At 37.1% G+C, this 25,921-nt stretch overlaps 5 protein-coding genes, 2 non-coding genes and 2 pseudogenes across 12 annotated transcripts; 5 read left to right on the top strand and 4 right to left on the bottom strand.

Moving 5' to 3' along the window:
* Positions 1 to 5: 5 nt before the first annotated feature.
* On the bottom strand, positions 6 to 3,304 carry LOC104761156 (putative E3 ubiquitin-protein ligase RING1b). The gene is made up of 10 exons (XM_010484194.3): positions 2,855 to 3,304; positions 2,618 to 2,675; positions 2,157 to 2,215; positions 1,803 to 1,884; positions 1,603 to 1,723; positions 1,470 to 1,511; positions 851 to 1,366; positions 641 to 748; positions 350 to 520; positions 6 to 258 (listed from the first exon to the last, which is right to left on the bottom strand). The coding sequence occupies exons 1-10, from the start codon at positions 3,060 to 3,062 to the stop codon at positions 226 to 228; spliced, it is 1,398 nt and encodes a 465-aa protein (XP_010482496.1). The 5' UTR covers positions 3,063 to 3,304; the 3' UTR covers positions 6 to 225.
* Positions 3,305 to 4,454: 1,150 nt separating this feature from the next.
* On the top strand, positions 4,455 to 6,776 carry LOC104761132 (uncharacterized). 2 transcript variants are annotated; one of them, XM_010484174.3, is made up of 10 exons: positions 4,455 to 4,723; positions 4,808 to 4,867; positions 4,994 to 5,161; positions 5,261 to 5,647; positions 5,729 to 5,803; positions 5,894 to 5,927; positions 6,037 to 6,155; positions 6,293 to 6,334; positions 6,435 to 6,500; positions 6,589 to 6,776. In XM_010484174.3, exons 1-10 carry the CDS (start codon positions 4,520 to 4,522, stop codon positions 6,643 to 6,645), a joined length of 1,212 nt encoding a protein of 403 aa, XP_010482476.2. In that variant the 5' UTR covers positions 4,455 to 4,519; the 3' UTR covers positions 6,646 to 6,776. The 2 variants fall into 2 exon arrangements, with proteins under 2 accessions (XP_010482476.2, XP_010482470.2); XM_010484168.3 differs by having other exon boundaries at positions 4,456 to 4,723; positions 6,034 to 6,155.
* LOC104761146 (switch 2) lies at positions 6,600 to 10,257 on the bottom strand. 2 transcript variants are annotated; one of them, XM_010484184.3, is made up of 6 exons: positions 9,571 to 10,257; positions 9,355 to 9,461; positions 8,000 to 9,166; positions 7,514 to 7,916; positions 7,202 to 7,424; positions 6,600 to 7,106 (listed from the first exon to the last, which is right to left on the bottom strand). In XM_010484184.3, exons 1-6 carry the CDS (start codon positions 9,961 to 9,963, stop codon positions 6,787 to 6,789), a joined length of 2,613 nt encoding a protein of 870 aa, XP_010482486.2. In that variant the 5' UTR covers positions 9,964 to 10,257; the 3' UTR covers positions 6,600 to 6,786. The 2 variants fall into 2 exon arrangements, with proteins under 2 accessions (XP_010482486.2, XP_087363906.1); XM_087507780.1 differs by having other exon boundaries at positions 8,000 to 9,174; positions 9,571 to 10,046.
* Positions 10,258 to 10,346: 89 nt separating this feature from the next.
* LOC147946479 (small nucleolar RNA R32/R81/Z41) lies at positions 10,347 to 10,432 on the top strand. Its single transcript, XR_015595719.1, has one exon. It is a non-coding gene; the product is annotated as a small nucleolar RNA R32/R81/Z41 (small nucleolar RNA).
* Positions 10,433 to 10,576: 144 nt separating this feature from the next.
* Positions 10,577 to 10,669, top strand: LOC147946478 (small nucleolar RNA snoR31/Z110/Z27). The gene has a single exon (XR_015595705.1). It is a non-coding gene; the product is annotated as a small nucleolar RNA snoR31/Z110/Z27 (small nucleolar RNA).
* A 185-nt stretch (positions 10,670 to 10,854) lies between these two features.
* Positions 10,855 to 14,411, bottom strand: LOC104761123 (putative serine/threonine-protein kinase At1g54610). 2 transcript variants are annotated; one of them, XM_010484159.3, is made up of 7 exons: positions 13,274 to 14,411; positions 12,898 to 13,182; positions 12,484 to 12,801; positions 12,178 to 12,405; positions 11,879 to 12,094; positions 11,398 to 11,781; positions 10,855 to 11,309 (listed from the first exon to the last, which is right to left on the bottom strand). In XM_010484159.3, the coding sequence occupies exons 1-7, from the start codon at positions 13,886 to 13,888 to the stop codon at positions 11,157 to 11,159; spliced, it is 2,199 nt and encodes a 732-aa protein (XP_010482461.1). In that variant the 5' UTR covers positions 13,889 to 14,411; the 3' UTR covers positions 10,855 to 11,156. The 2 variants fall into 2 exon arrangements, with proteins under 2 accessions (XP_010482461.1, XP_087363907.1); XM_087507781.1 differs by having other exon boundaries at positions 10,855 to 11,292; positions 13,274 to 14,400.
* Positions 14,412 to 15,693: 1,282 nt separating this feature from the next.
* Positions 15,694 to 16,732, top strand: LOC104761113 (uncharacterized). The gene has a single exon (XM_010484149.3). The coding sequence runs from the start codon at positions 16,048 to 16,050 to the stop codon at positions 16,561 to 16,563; it is 516 nt and encodes a 171-aa protein (XP_010482451.1). The 5' UTR covers positions 15,694 to 16,047; the 3' UTR covers positions 16,564 to 16,732.
* Positions 16,733 to 19,989: 3,257 nt separating this feature from the next.
* LOC104761103 (CASP-like protein 1C2) lies at positions 19,990 to 21,457 on the bottom strand (annotated as a pseudogene). The gene is made up of 3 exons (XR_015594818.1): positions 21,176 to 21,457; positions 20,989 to 21,091; positions 19,990 to 20,310 (listed from the first exon to the last, which is right to left on the bottom strand). The product of XR_015594818.1 is annotated as a CASP-like protein 1C2 (transcript).
* Positions 21,348 to 24,110, top strand: LOC147946477 (uncharacterized; annotated as a pseudogene). Its single transcript, XR_015594817.1, has 2 exons — positions 21,348 to 23,693; positions 23,936 to 24,110. The product of XR_015594817.1 is annotated as an uncharacterized LOC147946477 (transcript).
* The last annotated feature ends 1,811 nt before the right edge of the window (positions 24,111 to 25,921 follow it).

Raw genomic sequence — 25,921 nt, 5'->3', positions numbered from 1 at the left:
AGCTAGAGCATAAAACAGCCAAATATATATTATGTACTTTACTAGTATAGAATAGTAGCAGACTAGCAGTACATATCATTGTCTTATGTGTCCTCCTGATTCTCAAGATTATTTAAACTGGGGGAAAAATATATGAAACAATGGCTAAAAAGGAAACTGAGAAACCAAGCAAGAGCATAACAGTCTAATTCCTTCATCATATACACTTGCTCCATCCAACCTCTTCTATCCGATTTTCTTTTGGCGGTACACTACAATCTGAAGAAGAAAAAAAAAATCAAACAAAGGAAAGTTTCAGAAGGCACCACAGCGAGATACATATTTCTAGATTTGGGTTAGATGACAGTACCGTATCTCCATGGTTCGAAATGCAATCAACTTTTAGCATTGCCAGGGTCTCATCATCTTTAAGACTTTGCATCTTCTCTGTTGAGGTCTGATTCCCAATTTCCTTATCCCCTTCCTTAGACACCAACAATTCAACCTCTTCAACCTTCAATTGCATCTGGCGAGCCACATACTGTTCAACATTCAGATAATATAAGTATCAAGATCCATGTCATTGCAACAGATTTGGTTTCTCCTCTCATCCCCACAAGTGGAGACTCCAAGACTATAATAGCAGAGGGAGAGAACTCACTTCGCAGAGTTGTTTTACCAGCAAAGTAGGTCGGCAACGAAGATATGGCTGAACTAAGTCTGGTAAAGATTTTGCATCCAGCGAGATAAGCTTAAGAGTAATATCCAACTGCAGAACAGTTTTTTTATGTTTTTCAAAAACCAACATTTGTCATTAGTTATTAACTATAAATCATAACACTGGTCAACAAAGAGCATAATCTTTTGTTACCTCGACACTGTTACCCTCTAAGCTCCCGAGATATTCCACAAGTCTATTCAAGCGAGCATTCCTCTTACTACTAGCTCCCTGGTGGTTATTATGTCCTTGCCTCGTGTTACTCCGTGTACCGCCTCTTCCCCATGCAAGCATTTCCGCATTCCACACAAGCCCAGGTGATCTTCCTCTGCTGTCCCTATGATGCGCCTTCTCTGTACCATTACCTGCGCAGTTATCGTTGTTGTTTGCAGCTGAAGAAGAAGGCTGAGTTCTAGAGCGCTTTCTCCGTTTTCTCTGCGGGGCACAAGGCTCATCTGAAGAAGAATCTTTGCCTCCTTCGTTGTCTTGATCATCATCATCATGGGCTTCTGATGTATCCTGTTCCATGTTTCTGCAGTTCCTTCTTCTTCTAGAGCCACTAGCACTACGTCGGGATCTCGATAAGACTGCTGCATCTTTACCAGAAGACTTTTTTTTTGCAAGGGCTGAAGACTGTCGTTGTGATACTCGAGCTATAGATGCTTGAATCTAGAAAAGAAGAACAATGATGCACAGATCATTTATTCACCATAGAATCATTTGATATACCTAAGTGAGTTACTCTTATGAGGCCATGCCTCGGGTTACTGACCTGCTTATTACGAGTCTCGTCATCTTGACTAAAAGCCAATTCCTGAACAAAATTGAAAGGCATAATACATCAGTAATCTCTCATAAGTAACCTAGTCTAAAACAGTTGAAGAGGAAAAATGTTAATCCTTCACCTCCTTCTCATATTTATCAATATCTTTGAACAAAGTTGCTATAAAAGCATCAAAGTTTGGGTCGTCTCTTAAAGAGCGTCGGCTTGCACAATGTTTCCTGCAAGTAGGACACTCATTGTTCCTGAAAATGTATATGCCAGTTAGTATAACCGAGAATAGGCTCCCTAAAATAATGCTAAACATGCAAATGGAAAACATACCCCAATCTCATTGACTTATCAATGCACTCTTGGCAAAACCGGTGGAGACATTCCATCACAGTCCTTGTTTTCCTTATAATTCCTAGAAGATGAAAACCAATACTCGCATTAGTCAAATTTAGTAAACTGCAGTAACAGAGTTGATCCAATATAGAATGAATGGTTATGTAAAAACACGACTATGCATGAGAAAAGTTGACAACCCAAGAACAATCTAAACAACAAACTTGTGCAACACTAGATTCTTTTATAATGACTTTATTTATGTCAGTTGATGATAGTAGCTGAAGCCTGATTTTCCTAGTTGGTAGTCAACATTCACAATAATGGTCCCGGAAGAAGTAGAGCAGGCACCTAAACATATGGAGCATTGCACGTCCCTACGGATATCCGCTAGATCAATATCTACATATCTGCAAGAGAAAACAACAGGTCCGATTTTAGTTGAAAAAAACGATGTTAAGCTAAGACGAGGAGACTCATCAACACATAAAGCTCAAGTCAATTGGACGAGAAATCGTCTCATGATTAACCTTGTACAATGTCATATTCACCGTTACTACAGATCAAAACTAGGCACTCGAGAATTTATTCTTCTACGAGAGCTAAATAATTTGTGATTTCGGGAAGAAACACGACAGTGACTATAACATGCAAGCAAGAACCAAACAATGCATAATGGGATCAAAGAACAAAACACAAACTTTAAAGAATATAAACAAAAGAGAGCCACTAGTTCCGGTTAAAACCCATCAAATACAATACAACAGTGAAACCAATCATCAGAAAATCTCAAGAGGGAAAAGAATTGTTACTCTGAATCTGATTGTGATTGCTCTCCTCCTGAATAAGACTTACTTCTTTCCTTAGAATCTGAAAAATTTTCAAACAAGTACCAATTAAAGAAATCGATCACTTCCATGTTAACACACACACACACACATACTCACATACTCACATACGCATCGATTTGATTCATATACCTCACATACGTATCCTTACACGACAAACAAAACAACAGCAAAAAAAAAAAGAAAAAACGAAACTTTTACCTTCTTCTAACGCTTCTTCTTCATCCTCTGCTTCTACTTGGTCACGTTTCACGTCGTCTTCCGCATCTCCACTTCCGTCCTTGTCATCCATTTTCTCCGGATCTCCTCCTGTCTCGTTGGCTTCGGGATTGAATCTGTCAGCTTCTGAGTTCCGACCCAGTTGGTCGTACTCTTCATCGGCGGCGGACAAGTTCTTCAAAGCAGGCATTGTTGGTTGTTGATACAGTGATCTTGATAACAATAAAATAAAGCTTTCACCTTTCTATCTCTCCCTCTACGTATCTCTCTCTTGAGGGGTTTCTTATATATTTTTTTTTTCTTCGTCCTTGGTTGCTTTGGTTCGGTGCCTATCGGTGGGAAGAGAGAAGGAGAAGAAAGGAAGGAGGACGAAGAAGCAATAGAGAAACTTCTTTACCTTTTGGCAAACACACAACTTTGTATTATTTTTATAATCTTTTTTCTTATCTTACTAATTTATATTTAGATCATTTGGCAATAAAAACGGAAAAATTACAGTTAGATCCCTTATATTAAATTCTTTTACTCAAACATCTTATATTTCTTTCTAAAATCCTCCTGATTACATATCTATTTTTGGATTGGACAAATGCATCTAAAAAATTCAGATGTTTATCATAATTTCTCCGTATATTTGGATTGAAAAGTAAAATATGTATTTCTGAAACGTACATATCATCCAATTACCAAAGGTAATCAGAATTAAAGGACATGATTCACTTGCGAAAGTGGATCACGTTTACCATTGGTCAATCCAGAATCAGATATCACATACTTATTTAGATTTATTTCTCTGTAAAAGACAAATATAAAAAATTATTTCAAAGAATTTGACCATAAAAATTTTCGTAAATATTTCTAAGCTAATACATATTGTTTTCTATTGTTACTTCATTTTTTTCTTCTTATTTGTAAGTTACTTATTCAAAACATTGAAACTTAGTGCTTGATTTCTTGTTTTCTTTTTAAAATTTAAAGAAAATCTTAGTGCTACTTGCCGTAACTTATGATAGATCTTGGTTCAATAGAATTTTGTTTTTTTTTTGTTTTGAGTAGTAAATGATGCGTTATCGCTAAATATGCCTTGAATCATAGACATAATTTATCATTTAATTTTATATTGTCAGTAGCTAGTTCAAAACTACGAAATATCGGAATTGAATTCAAATTACAATATAATAGACTGAAGTAGCATAACCATGTCGGCCTTCTTCTCGTGTGTAAGCTTACTTGCCAACCCATTTGCATTATCTCCACACTTGCATTACATGTGAGACTCATGTGTGGGTAATATAATATATCACGCACATCATAATTCTCTAAAGTAATCAATGATTAGTATAATAAAACTCTATAAATGGAATTATTATAGTAATCAAGATTAGTATAATTCGTTTAGTTGGGTGTATCCTAAAAAGGCTAACAATGGAATTTTACCATTGACAATTTACAAACGTTAATAAAATCTACAATCCCGAGTTGGTAATCTTCTTTATTTACGAAAACATCATATAAAATAGATTGGGCCATAAATAATCGGCCCATTAAGTTCATTATAACACTTAGAAGCCTTGACTTGCTTCCCTCTCAATTTCCTTTTTTTTTTTTCCCTGGAATCGTCGCTGTACTTATTAAACCCTTACCGGAATGGAGCCGCCGGCGAAAGGAACTGTGACGCCGTTAGCGTCGTTGTTCTCAGAGGAGGAATCACGGAAAGCAGCAAGTTATGTGGAGGAGAAAATCGGAGAGAAGCGAGTAGAGATGAATCGTCTCCAACAGTTCGTAGATGAAAACGACAATCTCATCAATCTCGTCAAGAAGCTTCCCGATCAGCTCCATCACAACGTTATGGTGAGAGTTTTACATCCTTTCCTTCTTTATTCTCCCTTTGTAATCTAATTTTTTGTTCCCGTCTGATGCTTTTTGTGTACACAGGTTCCTTTCGGCAAAATCGCTTTTTTCCCAGGTCGATTGATCCACACCAACGAGTGTTTGGTATGTTTCATATTCTCTCTTTTAGATTCCATTTTAGGAGTTTCTCAGTAAGATACTAAGGCTAATGTGAAAGTTCAAAATTGGTTTAAACTGAAGCAAAGGATTGTTTTTGGTGATTCATATTAGGTGTTGTTGGGAGAGAATTACTATACTGATAGAACATCGAAACAAACTGTTGACTTCTTGAAGAGAAGAGACAAGACTTTACAGTCTCAAATTCATTCTCTTAAAGCTGAGATTGAAGATTTTCAAACGGAGGCTTCATTCTTCTCTACAACTGCCTCTGAAGCAGCGGTAGGTTTTGCTGGAAGATTCGATCATGTGTTAATTCCCTTGTCCTTATTGTGTTCTGCATATGCGTTCTGAAGCGGTGTTGTTGATTGTTTTTTATAGGAAGGACTTGTTGAGATAAGAGAAGAGTATGTAGAAGAAGATGCCTCTGCAGCTGTGATTCATTCAAGTGGAAAAGAGCCTTCTGCTCTTCCTGGAGGAGAGACTGAAGATGGTGAACCTGAAGACGATGTTTTTGCACGAATCATGGCCAGGTTGAATGAACTTGAAATGGAAGAAGAACAGGAGGGTGAGGATGTGGACGATAGAAGTGAAGAGCATGATTCTCCTATAGAAAGTGCGGAGGAGAGCGAGCACGCTTTGGTGAAAGGAATTAGAGGTGAGACAGACCGCAACAGTATTGAATACAGGAGACAGGAAACTACCGTATCTTTTGCTACGAAAGCTTCCAGCCATAGCTCTTCCACTAGCGAACCCATGGTTTCAAAGGTATTTTCAAAGGAAATTTCACATCTGGGTTGATGTTTATGGTTAATGGTTTGTCCTAATGTTTACTTACTTTTAATCCAGCCAAGAGTCAAAGCCAAAGTTATTGAAGTGATACCGGAGAAAAATCCACACAAAGTCCTAGATGATCCGCTCAATGTAAGAGAAACCTTTCATTGTGATCTTCCCTTCTTTCATTAGTGTTCTACAGCTCTTTCTCTGATAATACTTGTTATGGCATAATGGCAGTGTATCGGACCAGCGCCACAATATCTTTCCAAAGGTTAGCTTTCAGACATCAGAAAAGTAGACTTCATTGTCAAATAGATCAACCAACATCTTCTTCCTTAACCATTCTCCAACCAACATCTATGTTCTTTTCTTATCAGTAGATCAATCACGTGGCGGAACCCCCCAGCAAAACGCTGGAACATGGAGAGACTTTCAAGCGACCTCTTCTGTTTCCAGAGCAAAGGCAAAAACCAATGTTGCAGGACCACAAAAGATTGAGGTATTTGGATCTTATACTCTGTAGTATACTCTATAAGCTACATTTAAATCCATAGATCAGTCTGCATTCGATATCAAGCTAATACCTTACATTATGGTCATCCTTCTACAACAAAATTTTACTTTTTTTGGTTGCAGTCACCTATGCAGAAAACAGAAACCGAGTTTGATTCTACCAAGGTTATATCTCTTTAGCTCAAGCTTTTGTTAGTTGTATAGTTGTTCATGTAGATCTGATTTTCCTTTTAAGGTTGCTAAATATCTGATCCAACTCGTGCAGGCTTTTACGGGATCGATCGTAGAGCATGCCCATAATCTACAGACCAGCACACACAGCCAAACGCAGGTACGTTTTAACCACAGCGAACTACATAACAATCATAATGCAGGGAACATGATTCTGACTGCATTTTGTTTGTTTGTTATATGTACAGTCTTCAGCGTCTCAACCATCAAAACCAGTTTCAAGATTTAAGGCCCAGAGAAGGTAGCTTGTCAGATATGTGTACAACTTTTTGTTGGGTTGCCTTATGATATGTAAGAACTAAGAACACATGCAACTGTGTGCATCTTCTTGTAAGCTTACTATACACAATTAATTAACCAAATTTTCATCAGGAAATCTGATATTGTTACTTGACTCTTTCTAAAATGTCTTGAAGTAGCCTCTCTCTATCAAATGGAGAAGCTGACAGTACCCATCTACTAAAATCCAGTATCTCCATGCCTTTAAACTCGGCTAACATCTTGTACTTCTCTCTTTTTTGTTCTCTGTTTGAAGAAGACAAATCCACCTCTTCACTACAACCTTTTCTCTTCTTCTTCTTTCGATCCGCACACTCTAAGTTCTCATCACCATTACTATCTCCATTTAACCTCTGAGATGTTGATATTGATGTTGTTGTCCTTTCACCGTTGACGATGTCTTCATTTCGATGTGCATACACAATGCCTATAAATAGTCACACAAGCCAGAGTAAAGGTTTAGAAGACTTTATCACAAAATGTAGTCAAGGAGAGATGAGCACAGATCAAACTTATTCTTACCCAAGTCTTTAAGGATAGGTTTCTCTGTTTCGGGTTTATAAGAGCACAAGACCTCTTCGTCTTTTTCATCTTCTGAAACACCTTCCTCAAGCAATGATCTCTTATTCTCATGGATGTTACTATCCCTATGCAACTCAACAATATCGCTAGTGAAGAGCTTATCAGAGAGATCACGGAACAGATTTGAAATCCCAAATAGCTCGCCTTGAAACTCTTTACAGTCCTGATCACAAGACGCACCAAAACATTAGAAGAGAGAATAATCTCTTTAATGAGACTAATAAATTAAAGACTTTGTATTCTTTTACATACCTGGACGCCTTCAAAGTACCTTGTCTCCATTTTCCCTGAAACCGCAATGTTTGAAAGCTGTTGTTTGTATACTTGTCTTGTATAAACTAGTTCCTCAAGGGACCCAGCACTCAACAAACGAAAAACAACCACATGACGTTTCTGTCCATATCGAAATGATCTATCTTGTGCTTGCAAGTCATGAGATGGGTTCCAGTTTGGGTCAAATATAACCACACGGTTCGCACTCACAAGGTTTAGTCCCAACCCACCAGCTTTAGTTGATATCAGAAAAACCTGTTTGCTAGGACTCGCATTGAAATCATCTACAAGAGACTGTCGCAGATTAGTCGGAGTAGAACCATCAAGTCTTGCAAAGCTATAACCTTTTCTAATTAGAAACTTCTCCAGTATGTCCAGCATCCTGTAATGTAGTGGATCAAAAGCTTATAACAACAAATATACTCCTACATTCATAAAAACCTGGAATTACTTCCAAAAACTAACCTGACAGAATAACTGAATAGAAGTATCTTATCACCCTTTGAAATCCAAGAAGCCATCAACTTCTCCAAAGCTCTCATTTTCCCACAATGTTTAACATCACTAAGGTCCATGAAGCTCTTGCTTGCGGAAACTCCTCCTACTAGATCAATATCTGACCCAAACACTGCAGATACAAACTCTGCGTCCTTCTTCTGTTTTTCTGGCTCATCTTTTGGGTTTGGTTTAATAAGCTCCAGATGATTGCTTATCTGCTGAAGTTTCAAAAGGCATGGAAGCACCAAGCAGAAAGGACAAGAATCACAGCCGTCAGGATTGTCTCTATGAAGGTAACTCCACATAGTTCCATCAGGAATAATCCTTCTGCAGCACTCAGATTGCTTAAGGGGGCTTCCACAAGCACATGGATTGTCCTTATTCACAAGGCACTGAATTTCAGGTAGCTGCAGCATTCTTTGATACACCCGTTTCTGCAATTGACTCATTTGACAGAAGACTACATTATCCTCTTTCCCCATCATCAGATGCCCAATTGTCTCGTCCTTCGTTCTCCTCAACAAATACTTACGCAGAAGGCTGACTAAATGCTGTTTCCTCTTATCTGCAATCTGTACAAATCTTTCCGGAGCAGTCGCTCTCTGCCCTAGCTTAAGCGGTTCGTCATAGAATTCTCGGAAATGTTCACGAGTGCCTAGTGACCCTGGCGCTACCCAGTCAAAAAGGTTGAATAGCTCACCAATCTTGTTCTGCATCACAGTACCTGTGAGACCAATTCTTTTCTTCGTCTTGATCTCAAGGCACGCCTCATAAAGTTTAGATTTTTCACTCTTTAGCCGATGTGCCTCATCAGCAATCACTATCTCCCAATTAATCCCGGACAAAACAGGGCCTTGGATTCGAAAAGTATCAAAGCTGGTTACAAGTACCTCAACATCCCGTGCCTTGAGTTTCTCAAGAATCATATCTCGGTTTGATCCGTGGTACACTGAAACCTTGAAGAAGCTCGCCCATCGAGAAAACTCACTCTCCCAATTATGGATAATCGAAGAAGGACAGATAATTAGTACAGGACCCTTTTCAGACTCCGAAACAAAAGTATCACCAGCGTCACCATCTTTTCCATACACTCCAGCAAGAAATGCAATTGTCTGAATGGTCTTGCCTAATCCCCTGAGTCACTACTTATTATCAGAGTTCCATTAAACATAAAGCTATTACAACTACAGCTTCAAATGCAAATAAACATTCTCATAAACAATCAAACCAAAGCCATTTGTATTGGGGAACTAGTGTCCCTGAATGTAACAGCACATGGATATAAATAGAACATTATTGTAACATAACAAAGAGCAACTCACATGTCATCGCCAAGAATGCCACCATGGTTGTTTTTATAGAGATTACACAGAAACGTGACTCCCTCTCGCTGGTGTTCAAGTAATCTACAGTTGATAGAAGCAGGTACCTACAGCAGCAAATCATATAAGGCAAAATCAGATTTCGTGAAGAATCATAAACACTTAAGAGTTCCATCAAAACATAAGCAAAAATTGAGACTTTCGTAAGAAAACAACCTTTATGATCGGAATCTCTCCGATTGATGACAGCACAAGTGGTTCATAAGGCCCGGTATAGTCAAATTCAGCCCGGTTTAATCCCGGTCTGCCGAATTCAATCGATGTCTCATCGTCTTCATCTTCTTCTTCTTCATCTTCAAACTTGATATTTCTTTTGTGATAATCTTCGCCATGATCAAAACCTTCGACCTCGGGTTTGGAGATTTTAGATTCGTGCTTCGAGGGTAAGAAGTAGGAATCATCGAGACGCAGAAGCTGCTGTGAGAGAGACGATTTGGGAGGCTTTCTCGGCGGTTCTAATTCTTGGGTCGATGAGATTCGCAACGATGACAATGACGGAAAAGTACCACAGGGCTTCAAGGTCTCTTTGAAAGTGTGTAACAACGACATCGCTAAATCGATCGCGCTGCGAGAGCAACGAACGAAACGAAATCAAAGACGAAAGCTTTTTGAGAAACTTGAATTAAACTTGTAATTTTTAGAAAGTTTTAAAACTTACTCGCTGTTATTATAATACTAAACAAAATAAAGGGGCCAAAAAGGGAAATATTTTGTACTTGTGTTAGAAGTAATGGGCCGAATCTAAGCCCAAACTGTACTTTGAAATCAATCATGCTTTTAGGGTTAGGGTTTCTTGTTTCATCTCTTATATATAGCAAACTCATTGTAACCGCCGATAAGAGTCTCCAATTGCCAATTCAACCCCATCTTCTGTTTCTTCTTTTTGATAGGATAGGATTCTTTGGTTTATTTGATTTTTCAAAAGTATTTTGTGAAGAAAGTGATGAAAGTTGTAGATTGGTGATGATTCATATGATCGATAAAAATTTCAACTCGCTACGTTCTTTCTGATTCATCCTAGTTACTTTTTCCTAGAAAGTTATACGTTTTGTTTAATTTTCTTGTTCACGGTTTTAGAGAATTTTTTGTTCCTATGGAAAAATCTCAGCTTTTGTTTTTGTTTTAATTCATATTTTGTTTTGGCTTTGATTTACGTGGTATACTGAAGAAGTGATGAGAAATCAGATAAATCTTAGGACACCTTCTGACACAGAATTCTCTGTGTATGAGAATGACATCATATTCTGATCTTCAGTTAAATGTTTTTACCATTTTTCAAAAGAATTGATTTTATCTTACATCTGTACTTAAGATTGGTTGACCTGCTTTTGTTGCTTGTTAAGAATTGGATAATTCAATCTCTGTATCAAACTCTTTTGAGATGATGATGATGATGATTCTCAGGCAATACTATACATCAAACGTCTCACCATTACAATATAACAAATGTAAAGTAGAGATTACGTATAAAATGTACACAGATAAAGAACAAATTAATACAGTATAACGAATGTAAAGGAGAGATTCCGTATAATATAATGTACACTGATCAACCTCTATGGTGACTCTAATAAATACAGCACTCTAATCAACAAATCGCGGCTTAAGCCGTAAGTAGAACTAGAACCTATCATCCCAATCTATGAAAACCAACACCATTTTTTTTGACCAATCTGTCCCGACTAGTTCTTTGGTGCGGTGCAAGTTAGACAAAAATTGATTCTTTGATACATAATTTTGCTCTACCAATTGCGAGTTCGGCCTTGGCGTGTCGTTTGTGCTTGTCTGTTGAATTGCTGAAGTTGCCGATCATGTTCTTCAAGCTTCTGGTCCACTCTTCTTGGCTGAGCCAACAATGGTCCTGACATGTAAATCTTGCTGTCACGAGGAGTATACTGTACACACAGATACACAGCAAAGTTAGTAAAACAACCAACCGCTGCAAAAATAAGAATAATCAAAAACAGTGATCAAGTAACTAACCCAAGAAGGGTCTTCAATTGGTGCAGTCATAGGTCTACTATCCATATTATCAGCTCTATTGTACGCTCGTCGATCTCTTCTTCTTTGATTCAAGACTGGTTGATCTTGTCGCCCTAATAATGCTTTGGAGGAGACTGATCCCGATAACATCTTCTGGTTTACTCTAGCTGGATTGTATCTAGGAAGTGCATTCTCCTTCACATGCATCGTTGACTTAGCCATATTCCTGTTGCTCATCAGTGGACCTGAGTGTGAAATCCTCCCACCAGTTTGATTGTTTCTGGTTTGCATATTTAAAAAATCAGCAACTGGGCCATGAAGAGTCCTCTCCTCTTTAAACGACTTGAAACTATCGTTTCTGCTTCTCAAATCTTGATATTGTTTCTGCATTTGCCACAAGAATGATTTGCTTAACCCCTTTACAATTATCTCCATGGTCATTGTGACCTTAAAAGTTAAGACCTTCTACAGAGATACTTACCTCCATTGTCATTGATAGAGAGTGATTTTCTCTGATCGGTGGGACAAGTTTTCTTTCGTGTGATCTTCTCGTCATAGAGTTTTGCCGTTCTTGTTTATCCGCCCTCGTTGGTTGTTGCCTTTTTGCTTCATCCCGCATTTTAGTATCAATCTCTTTACTAGGAGGATACTTCGGTAAGTGCGATGGATCGCAAGCAAATGGTTTGGTTTTGAAGTACTAACAAAGAAACAGAGTTTTGTGACTAATACTGCTTTGATGACGTCAGGAAAATTTATAGTAAAACATCAAGAACCAGTTACCTCACTCTCAAGGGCACAATCAGCAGAGCTCCGGTGATCAGGATCTATGGAGAGTAAAGTCTCTAAAAGCGAAAGAACACTTGCAGGAAAGTCCTTAAACATCTCTGATACTTTACGTCTATAAGGAATTGTGGTTATGAATCCAGCTGAAGACGATAACTTCTGTTTTCTCCAGTAATTTTCTGTTGGTGAACCACAAAGCTTGAAGATTTTATGCAATTGTTCTACCTGGAAAGATTAAGTGCTACATTTTAGTAAAAGCAAACTCAAATTTGGAGGAAGTGAAATGTACGAGAATTTGCATACCTCGGTTTTTCCAGGGAGGATCGGTCTACCAGCATATAATTCACCTAAGATGCAACCTGTGCTCCATAGATCAACCCCAACACCATAATGAGTGGCTCCAAGCAAAAGTTCTGGTGGCCGGTACCAAAGAGTGACAACATGGCTAGTCAATGGAACACTTTTTGCAGGGTCGTAAAATGTGGCTAACCCAAAATCTGCAATCTTCAAGACTCCTTTACTGTCAATCAGTAGATTTGAGCCCTTAATATCACGATGAAGAACACCGCGGCTGTGACAATGTTCAAGCCCACTTAGAAGTTGTCGCATGTAACACTTAACCTAAAGAACAGAAACATAAAAAGACACGGATTTTGAAGCGAAACAAACTCTACACTTTCTAATTGTGACGTAGCAAAGCAAATTATATGCAAATACCTGAGGCTCTGAAAACTTGACACCGGGTAGCGAAGAAAGTCCTAAGAGATCATGATCCATATACTCGAAAACTAAGTAGAGGGACGATGAAACAGGGGCAGTGATCAACCCTTCCAGTTTCAGGACATTAGGATGATCAAGCCGTCTCATTACTATGATCTCTCTTGCCATAAACTTAACACTTTCCATATCGTTAAGATCAAATCGGACCTTTTTTAACGCAACGATCTTGTTATGAAGAAGATCACGAGCTCTATACACATTGCTATATGTTCCTTGACCAATCTGCATCCATAAATTACAGTTTCACTCTGAATCTACATATTAAACAAAAACAGGATTTGTAAGCAAAGAAAGTTAACAAAAAGAAGCTTACTTTCTCCAGCTTCTCAAAAGTATTTGCTCGGCGTGGAGTCCAACCCACTAGTGCCTCACCTGCAACGGTGACCAGCCAAGTCGGCCATCCTGCAGCCACTTGCTTCCTCTCTGCATCATTTGGGCCAACAAAGTTCGGGTCCCTCTTCAGTTCCCGAGGAACTGCTAGAACCGAGGCTTCAATCCCAGGTTTCTCTGGTTCCCTCTCAATCAGAAGATGATCAGAAAACTGACTAGAAACTTTAGAAACCCTGCTATTCCATCTTTCTGGCTTATGCTTCATAACGTTTGAATCAATCTCCAAATCCGGGTCTGCAACAGCACTAGACGCCCTTCTCAATTCCTGATCATGAACAACTCGATCCATACGACCAACCGTCTCAGGATACTCCAAAATCTTCCCAATCTGATCATCATCATGAAACCTACCTGAACTAAATAACCTAACATTGGCATCTCCCTTGCTACTGGATCTATCAAACCCATCTGCCGGTTGGATCCACTCCTCTATCCTCGACGAATCAATCCGCGAGGAAGGAGGTTTCTCCACAGGTAACTCATTGAGTGTTGACGACTTTCTTCTAAAAGGCCTATGCCTAGAACTTACACAACCCATTCTAAGCACTAAAAGATGAATCTAAACAACATAAACATACATACATAACCAATCAAAAGCAAAAACGTAACCTTTATTCACAATCCAACACCCCCTGAAATCTAAAACCCTAATTTCAATCTACTCAGAACAAATCAACACTTAATGAAGACACCAAAACACTTCAACGGCAAACCCCAGTTCACCAAAAAACAAAGATCGTGTTTTTTTTCTTTCTCCAGAAGACCAGAGACTGAAATCCTCAGAACAAGTAAACAGAGTGATTCTCACCGGAAAAAAATCAAAACTTTCGGCGCAAATTAGTGAAATTTAATGGAAATTCAGGATGATTGACTTTAGCCTAAAGCGTTGAATCAAAGGAATGTAAAAGCAAAGTTGAGAGATTTTTGGATTTTGACTGATTAAACGCTTACGTACAGTGAGTCACAATCATCGATCGATCGATTATAACTAACTTAGCCGCCCTTGTTGTTCCATGGCATTCTCTTTTAATTTTCTTTAATAAAAATGTCGGATTTAAATTAAATGTGAGTTTAATTGTTATATGCCTAATTGTTGTTGACCATTACAATAATATTCAATTAGAAAAAAAATAGTAGCCAATTCAAAAATTTGTTTGAAGATTTGTTTTAGTCAACGTAAATGTTAGATTAAAAATTAGTTGGATTTTAAAAAGATTTTGATACCAATTTTAGTCATTCAAATATTTGATTTGTATTTGACTGCTTACTTTGTTTTGTTTGAATTTATTCAAAATGATTTGATTGTAACCGTGATTAAAAAAATAAGGTCGTTTGTTAAGCCTAAAAAAATCATATATGGATATAAATTCAAAAACTTATCAGAATAATCTTTGATTGTGTGTTTAAACAGAATAACTTTAATAATAATTAATGAAAGATATTTTTCTTTATGAAGATCCTATTATTGGAAATGAATTATGAAACAATGAAGGAAAAAGTAATCACCAATACACATAACTGAATAAAGTTCAGAGTTGTGATCGTTTAAGCGAGATAATTAGCAGATAATAAGTTGCCAAATACAGCTTGTACAGTGTACTAATGTAAGAGGTATTTTTACATACTATACTAATATAGATTTTATGGAATACTTTAATTTACTTGACGCACACGATAGCACGATGTCTTTTGACAAAAAAACTAACTTAAATTATTAATACAAAATGGTTAACTATAGAGGAAGGATGCCGACATCTTCATTGGATGTGGTGCTGCCACTGTTGTATTGCACCGGAATTATCCGGTCATGGGATTATAATAAAGATATTGTTGATATAACGTTTAATTGATACATATTAAATGACAAGCAAAGAATACTTGGAAGTAGTTGGAAGATGGTTAACCAAAATATTTATACAGTTCAAAATATTTGGTTAAAGATTCTCAACTTAATATGATTAGTGAAGATAAATGTCCAGAGAATCTCATCTCATTTGATGGCTAGACGCAAAAGAATATTCAAGGAAAAAGGAAAAGCTAATACTCAACTACTTGATGATAAGATATAGACAAGCGCAATTCATATATGGGATTCAAGAAAAAAAAGGCTTAGCAATAAGCGTCAAAAACTATAAAAAAGGAAATTATAATTAAAAGGTTAAATGATTCGTTTTTATTTTTCTTGTCGGCTAAGATAAGCGTAGAGGCGCACTCTATGACTAACCTAAAAAAAAAGAAGATTTTGATTACCTTCTTAAACAGATTTTATTGCAATAAAACAATGGCATAAACAGAAAATGCGTATCTTGGTTAATTTCTTAATTTGGAGAGGAGAAAAAGAGTAAGTATATGATATTAATGGAAATTATAATACTTTTGATCTCTCAGTTCACGCAGTTTCCATGTCTGGTCTCTTGTGGGATTACCAATAAACAAAACGACACTTGAGCGCGTGTACTCCACTACGATCCTCGAAACAAACGAGTGTAAAACACGCTCTTCGACATGAGAGTATGATTCACGTGAACTAAATCTATTTCCCTTCAAATCTGAAGACTTTAACACATTTTCTTCTTTCTTGCATCTTTTGGGACAAATCTCACAAATCCACGGATATTTCAATTCCCACGATAAAGATTAAAAAAAAAAGAAGCAGTAATAATCTCTGAATCGGATAGATCTCTCTCTCTCTCGCTGATGATGGATCCAACAGAGTCACCAAGAACATCGAATGGCTCTTCTTCTTTGTCTCCACCAAGATCGTACCTTATCTTTATGCGGATCATGAGCAAGAGACGGACATGGGTTTGTCTCTTTGTAGCTGTCTACGCTATTCTCTTGTCTTCCTCTTGGAACTTTCTCACATCTGTACTTAGCTGGTACAAGCTCCAGTACACCTCATCTCCGTCGCCGTCGCGGTTACCGGCGGTTTACGCTTCTGTGGTGTTGGGAGCTGTGTTTGGAGCCATGTCCATGGTTGCGGCGGCTGCGGTTGCGGTTCCGGCGGTTATGGTGATTTGGATATCGGTGGTTGTGTTGCTCGCGTTTTTTGGGAAATCGAGAAGAGTTTTGGTTGTTGAAGCTCGCAAGATTACAAGAGAAGTGTTTGGATTTGTCTTTAAGGTTCTTTTGAAAGAAGGCAATGCTGTTGCTGCTGTTTGTGCTGTTTTGGGTTATTTTATTCTTATCAGAAAAGATTTTGATTCGATTTAGGGTTTCTTATTTTGTGATTTTGGGAATTTTTTTTTTCTTTTTTAATCTGGAAATTTATTATGATCGAAACTCTTGTCTTCTGCTTTCTCTTTTTTTTTTTTAACAACTTCTTGCTAATGTAGCAATGTATAATGTACATTTTTTATAAACATAGTTCAGTTCACTATCATTAGTAGTTCTTGAAATCGTCTCAAATTATTAAAATTTAGAAGCAATTGTTCTATATCCAGTGTTTGGGGTTCATGGTTTTTCTTTTTGGTAAAACCATAACAGAAATCTAAAACTGAACCAACAAAATATCCTTGTAACAACAATTGAACAAACTACATTTCAATGGGGCAAAAGACCAAAAGACATAATCAAATACTCTTTAGAAGTCTTTACTCTTTAGAAGTCTCTGGTCTTATTATATCTCGGTGGTCGAGGTCCCACAATGAATGATTTTGTCTATAGAGGCAAAAGAAGCAAGGAGTGTTTGAACTTTGAAGCTTAATCAACACAATCTCTCACTAACTATGTTTGATTTATGGGATGAAATTTTTGCGTGGAAATCATGATCACGGAGGAGGACGACTCTCTGTTTCACTTGTTACTTCATAACATGATTCAAAACACCTACTCTACTCGCTGATAAAGGCATTAATTCTTTTATTTTATACATATAATAGTCAACTAACGATAATATATATTTTGATCTTCTTTTTTTTTCCGCAAGAGTTTATATCATTATATGATACAAATTCTTTGAGGTTCATCAACAAGAACTTGTATGATGATGATGATAAGTGGTTGACTGGTTGTGCTATTTTAGTAGTCACCTAATAAGTTGCAAATCGAGTACCGGCCATATATATTCATCGTGTTGTTTGGAAGAAGAATAAATTTAATTTATTAGAATGGGTAATTTGAATAGGCATGAGGCTTTAACAACATTAAGGCCCAATGGGCTTAGAGTTGTAGTTTAATTATTTATTTAGATAAAATATTAGCTCTAACTATAATTTAAGAAGATCAAAATCAGTATGCTTTCTTCTATCTCACATTTTCTTAATATCCTTTTCATATCTTCTTTCTGACTTTATTTTTCTGGGTACTATTACATTTGGGGATGAAAGAAAATCTCAGGAATTGAATCTATAGTTTGTGTTATCTTGCTTGTAAGTTCTAACATTCATCGCCATTAATTAAACTTGATACACAAGTATCCCAACCTCTAAAATACTAATCATAGGTTTACATTATTGTTGCTTCATCCAACCCAAGGTAGTTATGTTTATGAAACAATTATTTTTTCCAACAAAGTATTTGTTATGAAAAATTTAAGCATTAATTGTGATAAAATAAAATTTTATATTGACAATTTTCAAGGATTTTTATTTTTATGAAAACTACTCATTTTCCTTAAATTCCAAAATTAAATTCAGGTTAGTTTTTTTTAGGATAAGCGGAATTTCAAACTTTGTTTTTAACAATAATTATCAGTTGACTTTTTACATCACTTTTACAATCTTACCTACTAAATTGTAGTGTATCAGTTTTACAATTCCAATATCTTGGTCTAACAGTAAAATTAGTAGTAATCACTTGAAAGGTATAACAAAATTGACATATTCAAAAAAATGGGTTTATAATCTTGTACAAGATGTGATCATATACATATGTAAATTGTTTTACATTAGAGAACTAGAGTTAATAAAAACATATGATTGCTTTGTTATTTGAAAATAAATTAGGCAGGGGGCTCCGGACATCATGAGAAATGGAAGTTTTTTCAATAAAAGAAAATATTTCAGCCGAATTTATTAGTGAGAAGCTCGATTTCTCATCTGTAGCCATCTCTTTTGACGTTGGTGATAATAAATTCCAGTCACTTAAGAAGGTTAGTAACAAATAAAATTAGGCTGTCCTTGATTAATGAAAATAAAGTATCTCTCACTCTGCTATTGATTAATTTACAATGTGTAATTTAATAACTCTACTCCACCAAATTATTTCAAGAAATCTACCAAGTCAAGAGTTTATAGGCAGCATATGGGTATAAGCATCATCTCACATGGTCCTAGTTGTAGGAATGATCATAAACTGTTTTTCCTCATCCATAACTGCTGGGGAGAAAATTGGGGAGTGAATGGTTACGGCCGCATCTTCGACGACAACTCAGGAGTTACTGTGGTTCATCCATGATTTCATTGTGGTTGATCAAGAGTCTTAAACATTGTTGTGCTTTTCTTGGTGGAAAGTCGAAAACTATCCCTTTTGTGAATCTACTACTTTTGTTGCTCATTTCTTTTGTCTTTTAGTTTTCTCAAGATATTGCTTGCTAGTAGGATCTGACAAAATCATTTTCTTTTCTTTCAGTATATTTGATGTTTGAGGTTTCTGTTTTTAACACATAGATTAAGAAGCTATTTTAGTATAAAAAACATCATTTTATTATTTACTTAACATAATTCAACAAAAAAACGAGAACAAATCAATGATAAATAAAACGTAAAAAAAAAAATGTACATAGTAAATGTTGCATACCTGCATAGAGAAGTAGTAATAATTTGTGTATAAAAAGGTGAGAACATCATTTAATTTCAAGAAGGAAAAAATCTCGAAAACAGAAGGAGTAATTTCTTTGAAACAAACAGTTAAAATTAAAAGACCTGAAATATTAATCAGTGTTTTCTCAGTTGTCAACCAAAAAGGACTTTGTTTGTATGAGACTATATATGACCGTATATGAAAAGCATTTGTTTGTTCAAAAGTTCCAAGGAATTGATCTCACTACAAGTTTACAACCTTTTCCGAGGTTATCAAAATAATTTATAAGACCTTGATTGGAAGAGCATATGAATTAGTTTTTTTAATTTTATCATCCAATCAATATTTATTAGGAGAGTATATAAGAGAGCATTTAGAAACTACAGATGCTCTCATTTGAAGCATTTGCCAAGCATTTCTCTACAAAAAAAAAAAAGTATTTGCCAAGCATTTAACTAATATTAATATATATTAAAATAATTTTAATTGTTATAAGATAATATATATGAGAAACTTATTAATGTTATTATTTAAAATAAATTTAATAATTTATTTAATATATTATAATATATTATTTTTTTATTTTAGTTTAATGTGTTATATTATATATATTTTAACCATTACTTAACATGACAAAAAATAAATAAGAGTTCGAATATAAAGATGTTGTAAACTTGTAATTAGGATACAAATATAAGTAGAAAAAACAAAAGGAATATGAATATTACATATACAACCCCCATTTTCCTGTCATATTGATTATTGATATTGAATAAATATATTTTTAATTGTGTAGTGATCAAGAAAAGCGAGAAAAAAAAATGAACTACATTAAAAGCACACTAAATATTCTAAAACTAAGGAAAGCACACTAAATACATGTGAGGGTCTGATCCCTTTTATACATCTTTTATGATAAACTCAAATCTAAATTAAGGAAATATATAAACACTAAATATTCTAATCCTAATCATTTCCAATATCAAATAATTATCATTAAAATAAACTTACAAATCTAATGGATCCAAATCCATAAACATCCACCTAAAGCCCATCATATGCTGCATCAACCGGCGATTAATGCTCCGGTTATCTGATCGCAGAATCTCGGTACTTGGCCGCAAATTGGCAACCAACCTTACCTGCGTTTGCGTTTTCTCCCACTTGTGCCACCGCCACTGCCGCTGATAAGCTCGACGTCAGCAGCATCGTCACCATCTTTACGGTTAATATAACATTTACATAAAAGTTCATTAAACAACATACTTTTATCGAAGTTAAGCTATAAACAGAGAACATTAGAAGTTGTCTGAATCAATCTAATCATGCATGGTTCTAACAAATTCTACATTGTATTAGTATGTTTATGATAAATAATAATAATTATTATACCTAACATTTATTTTCGAGAATTAATGTGATTGCGCTTCTTACGTTTATAAAAATAACATTAAAAATGTAAAAAATAACATTAGAATGCCATTATAATTACTAGAAAAAAATGATATAATCATTAAGGATAATTAAGACAATTTAATTAGAGTAGACAAAATATTAGTTTATTAAATTCTTTGCAAAAAAAGAAAGATTTAGAAATATCTATTTGGTTAAACAGCTAAGATTTTTACTGATATAATTATCATAAATATAATCTGATTTTATACAGTTTTTTAGGGCGACAATAAAAAGTAAAACAAAAAATAAAAAAATCAGATATTTTTTAAAGATTATAAAGAACAAAATAACAGATCAAATTATGTTAAATTTTTTCCAAATAAAGTGTTCAGCCCACTGTTTACTGTGGGTTAGTAACTAGTATAATGTATTTTTGATAACATTAGCTAAAAGAGAAAAAAAAAAAAAGTTACTAGCATAGAGAGTATAGAGATAAATTACCAAGTCCAACACAACTACGAACTTCCACAATAAACTCTCTTTAGGTAAAAAGAGAACGAGAAAGCTATAAACGCTCACAATCGCGTTTGCAATCACGAAGTACCTGCGATAGACGCACACATGCATGCATAAGCATGTACATACTTATAAAAATCCTCGTTAAACACGCCAAATAGGAAAAACTTACTTGAACGCAGCCAAATCGCTATACTTGGCTACTAGGGATAGGACAAAGAAGGAAGACCTTTCACGGCTAGTGATCTTTGCGATAACCGCTCCTAATGCGGCACAAAATGCCGCAAATCGCAGTACCAACCCACCCAATCTCTGTGTTAACTTCACCATCAATTTAGTTTTTTCTTCTTTTTTTTTTTGGGATATCTATAGAGTTTTAAACTGTGAAATTTAACAATGGAAGAGAAAAGGAGAGAGAGAGATAAAGACAATGTAAGAAAACAAAGTCACGAAATATAAACCATAGTAAAATGAATATGATATTGGAGTGTTGGATGGGTTTGTTTCAACTGTCTCCACCGGTCATGCAAGATTTATTTATTTTTGTGTTTAAGAGATTTATAAAGCAAAATAAAATATCAAATGTGAATCAACTAACATGAACAAATTAATTTCCTAGTGAAACAACACCATTGACATTTTTCAAGCTTATAAAACTCAATTTTGATTTTACAAAAGGATAATTCTTCATTTGATGACATAATAAAAATACCAAAATTTCTGTTTTGAAGCAGCGGCGTTGTCCTAACTTAGGTGTACCCTCTCTGGGTTTTGTCTGTAATTGCTGTTTCAACTTCTAATGATCCCGATTACAGAAAATGGTTCAGAAAATGTTACAAAACTTCTGTGTTTGCTTCAACCATTAGAACATACTTGACCAATGACGTGATCTTCGTATATGATGTTTTAAAATCTCAGCCACAAATGTGTCCCGACTAGTTTTGTTGTTAGCAAATGCTGATGGTGTTTCTGCCTTTACGAGTTATGGATCTTCCCATTCTTAAGCGACGTCCTGTTAGAGAGTCCAGTAATATGACCAAACCTTCCTCGACCGCATCAGCTTGTTTGTCTAACTCATAGCTGCTTAACTGTGGGAGAAGGCTAAGCTCGGTTAGGAGTCCAATTGCTGCTGCAGCCGTGCAGGTCCGGTCCCATGTATTAGCATAGGAAATTATATATCTCTGTATGTTATTTAGGAAACATCTTAACTAGCTTCCAACGGCTATATTCCTCTCCACTCTGTATATAATCTTTGTCCAATAATACTCTGAAAGCATCGATTGAGATTATACCTAATCTGATATGGTATCAGAGCTTTTGCTCTAATTACCTAATCTAAAAAAAAAAAAAAAAATTATCTCCGCCACCTCTCTTCTACCTTTCGTACACCTTCTTTTCTTCGATCTCTCCTTCTTCCTCTGTTTCCTTTCTCCTTTTCATCTCTGTTTCTTCATTCCTCTGTTCTCATACATCAATGGCTTCTAATACACCAGCCACTACGGCTCCACCGACTGCAAGTCTCACTCAGATCCGCGCCCACATCCCCATCATTCTTGACATGAACAAGATGAACTACGATTCGTGGCGCATCCTTTTTCAAACTCACTTTTTCAGTTTCTCTCTCACCGGTCATCTCGATGGCACCTCTCCTCCCACTGAACCGACAGACACAGTCTGGAAACAACTCGACAACACCGTCAAGATGTGGATCTACGGTACTATTTCTGAATCCCTTTTAACCTCGGTTCTCAAAACAGAGTGTTCTGCTCGCGAAGTCTGGCTCATGCTCGAAAACCTGTTTCGGGACAACAAGGAGGCTCGCGCCATACAATTGGAAAACGAACTCCGTAACTTCACGATCGGTGATCTCGCCGCCCATGACTATTGTCAAAAACTGAAGTCCATCTCTGATACGCTCGCCAATGTGAACTCTCCGATCACTGACCGCGCTTTATTCATGCATCTTCTCAACGGCCTTAGTTCCAAATTTGATAACATCATCAATGTTATCAAACATCGTTCACCCCCCTGTTCTTTTGGTGAGGCTCGATCCATGCTCATCAACGAAGAAGACAGACTCAAGACCAAGCGACAAACACTTCCCAACAACGATGACAATGCTTCGTCTCCTCAGGTCCTTCTTGTTTCCTCTCAACAACAATATGATCAGCCTCGCTCTACACCCTCAAACCAGCAATTTCAATACAGTCGAGGTGGAGGTCGCAACAACAGAGGCAACCGCGGTGGAGGTCATGGAAACAAAGGTCGTAGCAACAACCCTAATTACAACAGTGGCAACTGGGGCTCTGGAAATCAACCATGGACCTGGCCCAATCAGCCTCAATGGTCCACTCCGCCTCAATGGCCCATTTATCCACAATGGCCTACAATCCCTCTAGTGGCCCAACTCTTCTCAGCCTCCTTCACCCTACGGTCCATCTCCTCAACAGCCTCGTTTTCACGCCGGTCCTAAACCACCACAACCATCACAAGGTATTCTCAGTCATGCACCATCTCCAACCGGTTCCGCATATCTCACGACCACACACCCAACAACTGCTTCTCCGTCGAACGCCGACTCATTCCCACTACTCTCGCTCACGCTTTCAACACAATGACCTTCCCGGATCCTAACGACGCTGGCTGGTATATGGACACCGCTGCTACTGCTCATCTCACATCCCAACCAGGTACACTCTCTTCCTTATCCCTGTCGTCTAAGATTCCTCTTCCTTTGGTCATTGTTGGTAACGGCTCTGTCATCCCTGCTACCTCTTCTGGTCACTCATTCATCTCGTCTCCTTATCGTCCTCTCCTTCTCAACAATGTTTTTGTTTGTCCAAAAATTTTAAAAAATCTCATCTCTGTTCGTCAATTTACTATTGACAATTCTTGTTCTGTTGAATTTGATCCGTTTGGTTTTCTTGTTAAGGATCTTCATTCCCGAGTGCCTCTCATCCGATGTGATAGCCCAGGTCCCCTATACTCCGTCTCATCACCCTCTTCTCCTCCCTCTCATGAAGCCCTTCTCACCTCTACTTCCGCTTCAACTTGGCATCGTCGCTTAGGTCACCCTGGCACCTCTGTTTTTCGCAATTTATTTTCTTCTCGTTTATTTGATTGTTCAAACAATGATATTTCTTCTTTATGTCATGCTTGCCAAACTGGAAAACACATTCGTCAACCGTTTTATACTTCTACTTCTATTGTTTCTTCTCCTTTTGAAATAATTCATTCTGATATATGGACATCCCCTGTTATCAAGTACTATGTTATTTTCTTAGACCAATTTTCTCATTTCATATGGATTTATCCCCTTCGTTACAAAAGTGAGGTCTTTGCTAAATTTTTACATTTTTTTAATTTTGTTAAAACTCATTTTCAAACCCCCATTAAAGCTTTTCAATGTGATAATGGTGGGGAATTTAACAATCGTCAAATTCTGGATTTTTTTTCTTCTAATGGTATTCAACCTCGATTCTCTTGCCCATATACCTCCCAACAAAACGGTCGTGCTGAACGCACCCTTCGAACGATTAACAACCTGGTCCATGTTCTTCTCTTTCAAGCTAATATGCCAAACACCTATTGGGTTGAAGCTTTAAACATGGCTGCTCATCTTTTTAACATTCTTCCTTCAAGTGCTATAAACAATAAAATTCCTTTCACTAGCCTTTTTAACAAACCTGCTCGTTATGATCATCTTCGTGTCTTCGGTTGTTTATGTTACCCCAATCTTCTTCCCACCACCGCCAACAAGCTCTCACCCCGCTCCACTAAATGTGTATTTCTTGGATATCCGTCTCATCATCGTGGTTATCGGTGCCTTGACCTTTCCTCCCGCCGCATAATCATTTCTCGTCATGTAGTCTTTGATGAATCCACTTTTCTAGTTCTCCTTATCGAGCTCGTCTCTTCCTACTCCCGCTTCTCACTCATTACCTCTTTTACCACCACAGTCTTCTCTTCTCCCTCTCTCCACTATATCTTCTACTCCAAGCATCACTGTCTCGTCCCCTGCTGTTTCACGACCTACTTCTCTTCCTTCTTTGGTGTTACAACCTCCTATACCGACCTCTCTTGTTCTATCAAACACACCTCCCCCTTCTCCATCTTCCCCTCCTACTCCCGATCACTCTCCCTCTCCATCTCCTCCTCCACCTGCGCCTCCGTCAATCGAACCTGAACCTCTACCTCCTCCGCCCCAACCTCATCAAATGCAAACTCGAAGCAAAAGCGACATCAATAAGCCCAAACAAATATTCTCTCTTCACACTGATCTCATTTCTCCCCTTCCTCTATCCCACATTCAAGCTCTCAAAGATCCTCATTGGACCAATGCAATGCAAAATGAATATGATTCGCAAATGTCTGTTGGCACATGGACCTTAGTTCCAAGGCCACCTAACACTAATGTCGTTCGCTCTATGTGGTTGTTTAGACACAAATTTAATGCAGATGGCTCTCTCTCTCGCTACAAGGCTCGGCTCGTTGCCAACGGTAGTCACAACAAATTGGTGTTGATTGTGACGAGACGTTCAGCCCCGTTGTTAAACCCGTAACAATTCGAACCGTGCTTCACCGAGCCCTTGAAAAAGATTGGCCTATCCACCAATTAGATGTCAAAAATGCATTCCTACATGGCAATCTAGAAGAAACTGTCTACATGCATCAACCAGCGGGCTTTATTGATCCAGCAAAACCAAATCATGTTTGTCTTCTCCAAAAAATCTTTATATGGTCTCAAGCAATCTCCTCGAGCTTGGTTCCAACGTTTTGCACACTACGCCATCAAGGTCGGATTCAAAAACAGTAGAAGTGACGCTTCCCTCTTTGTTTTACGGCAAGGCTCATCGATTGCGTATCTTCTTCTCTACATAGATGATATCATTCTCACGGCTTCGTCACCCACTCTCCT

This window comes from Camelina sativa, chromosome 3, assembly GCF_030686135.1.
Source record: "Camelina sativa cultivar CO46 ecotype springtype chromosome 3, ASM3068613v1".
Lineage (NCBI taxonomy): Eukaryota > Viridiplantae > Streptophyta > Magnoliopsida > Brassicales > Brassicaceae > Camelina > Camelina sativa.
This window is presented reverse-complemented; position numbering and strand designations above follow the sequence as displayed.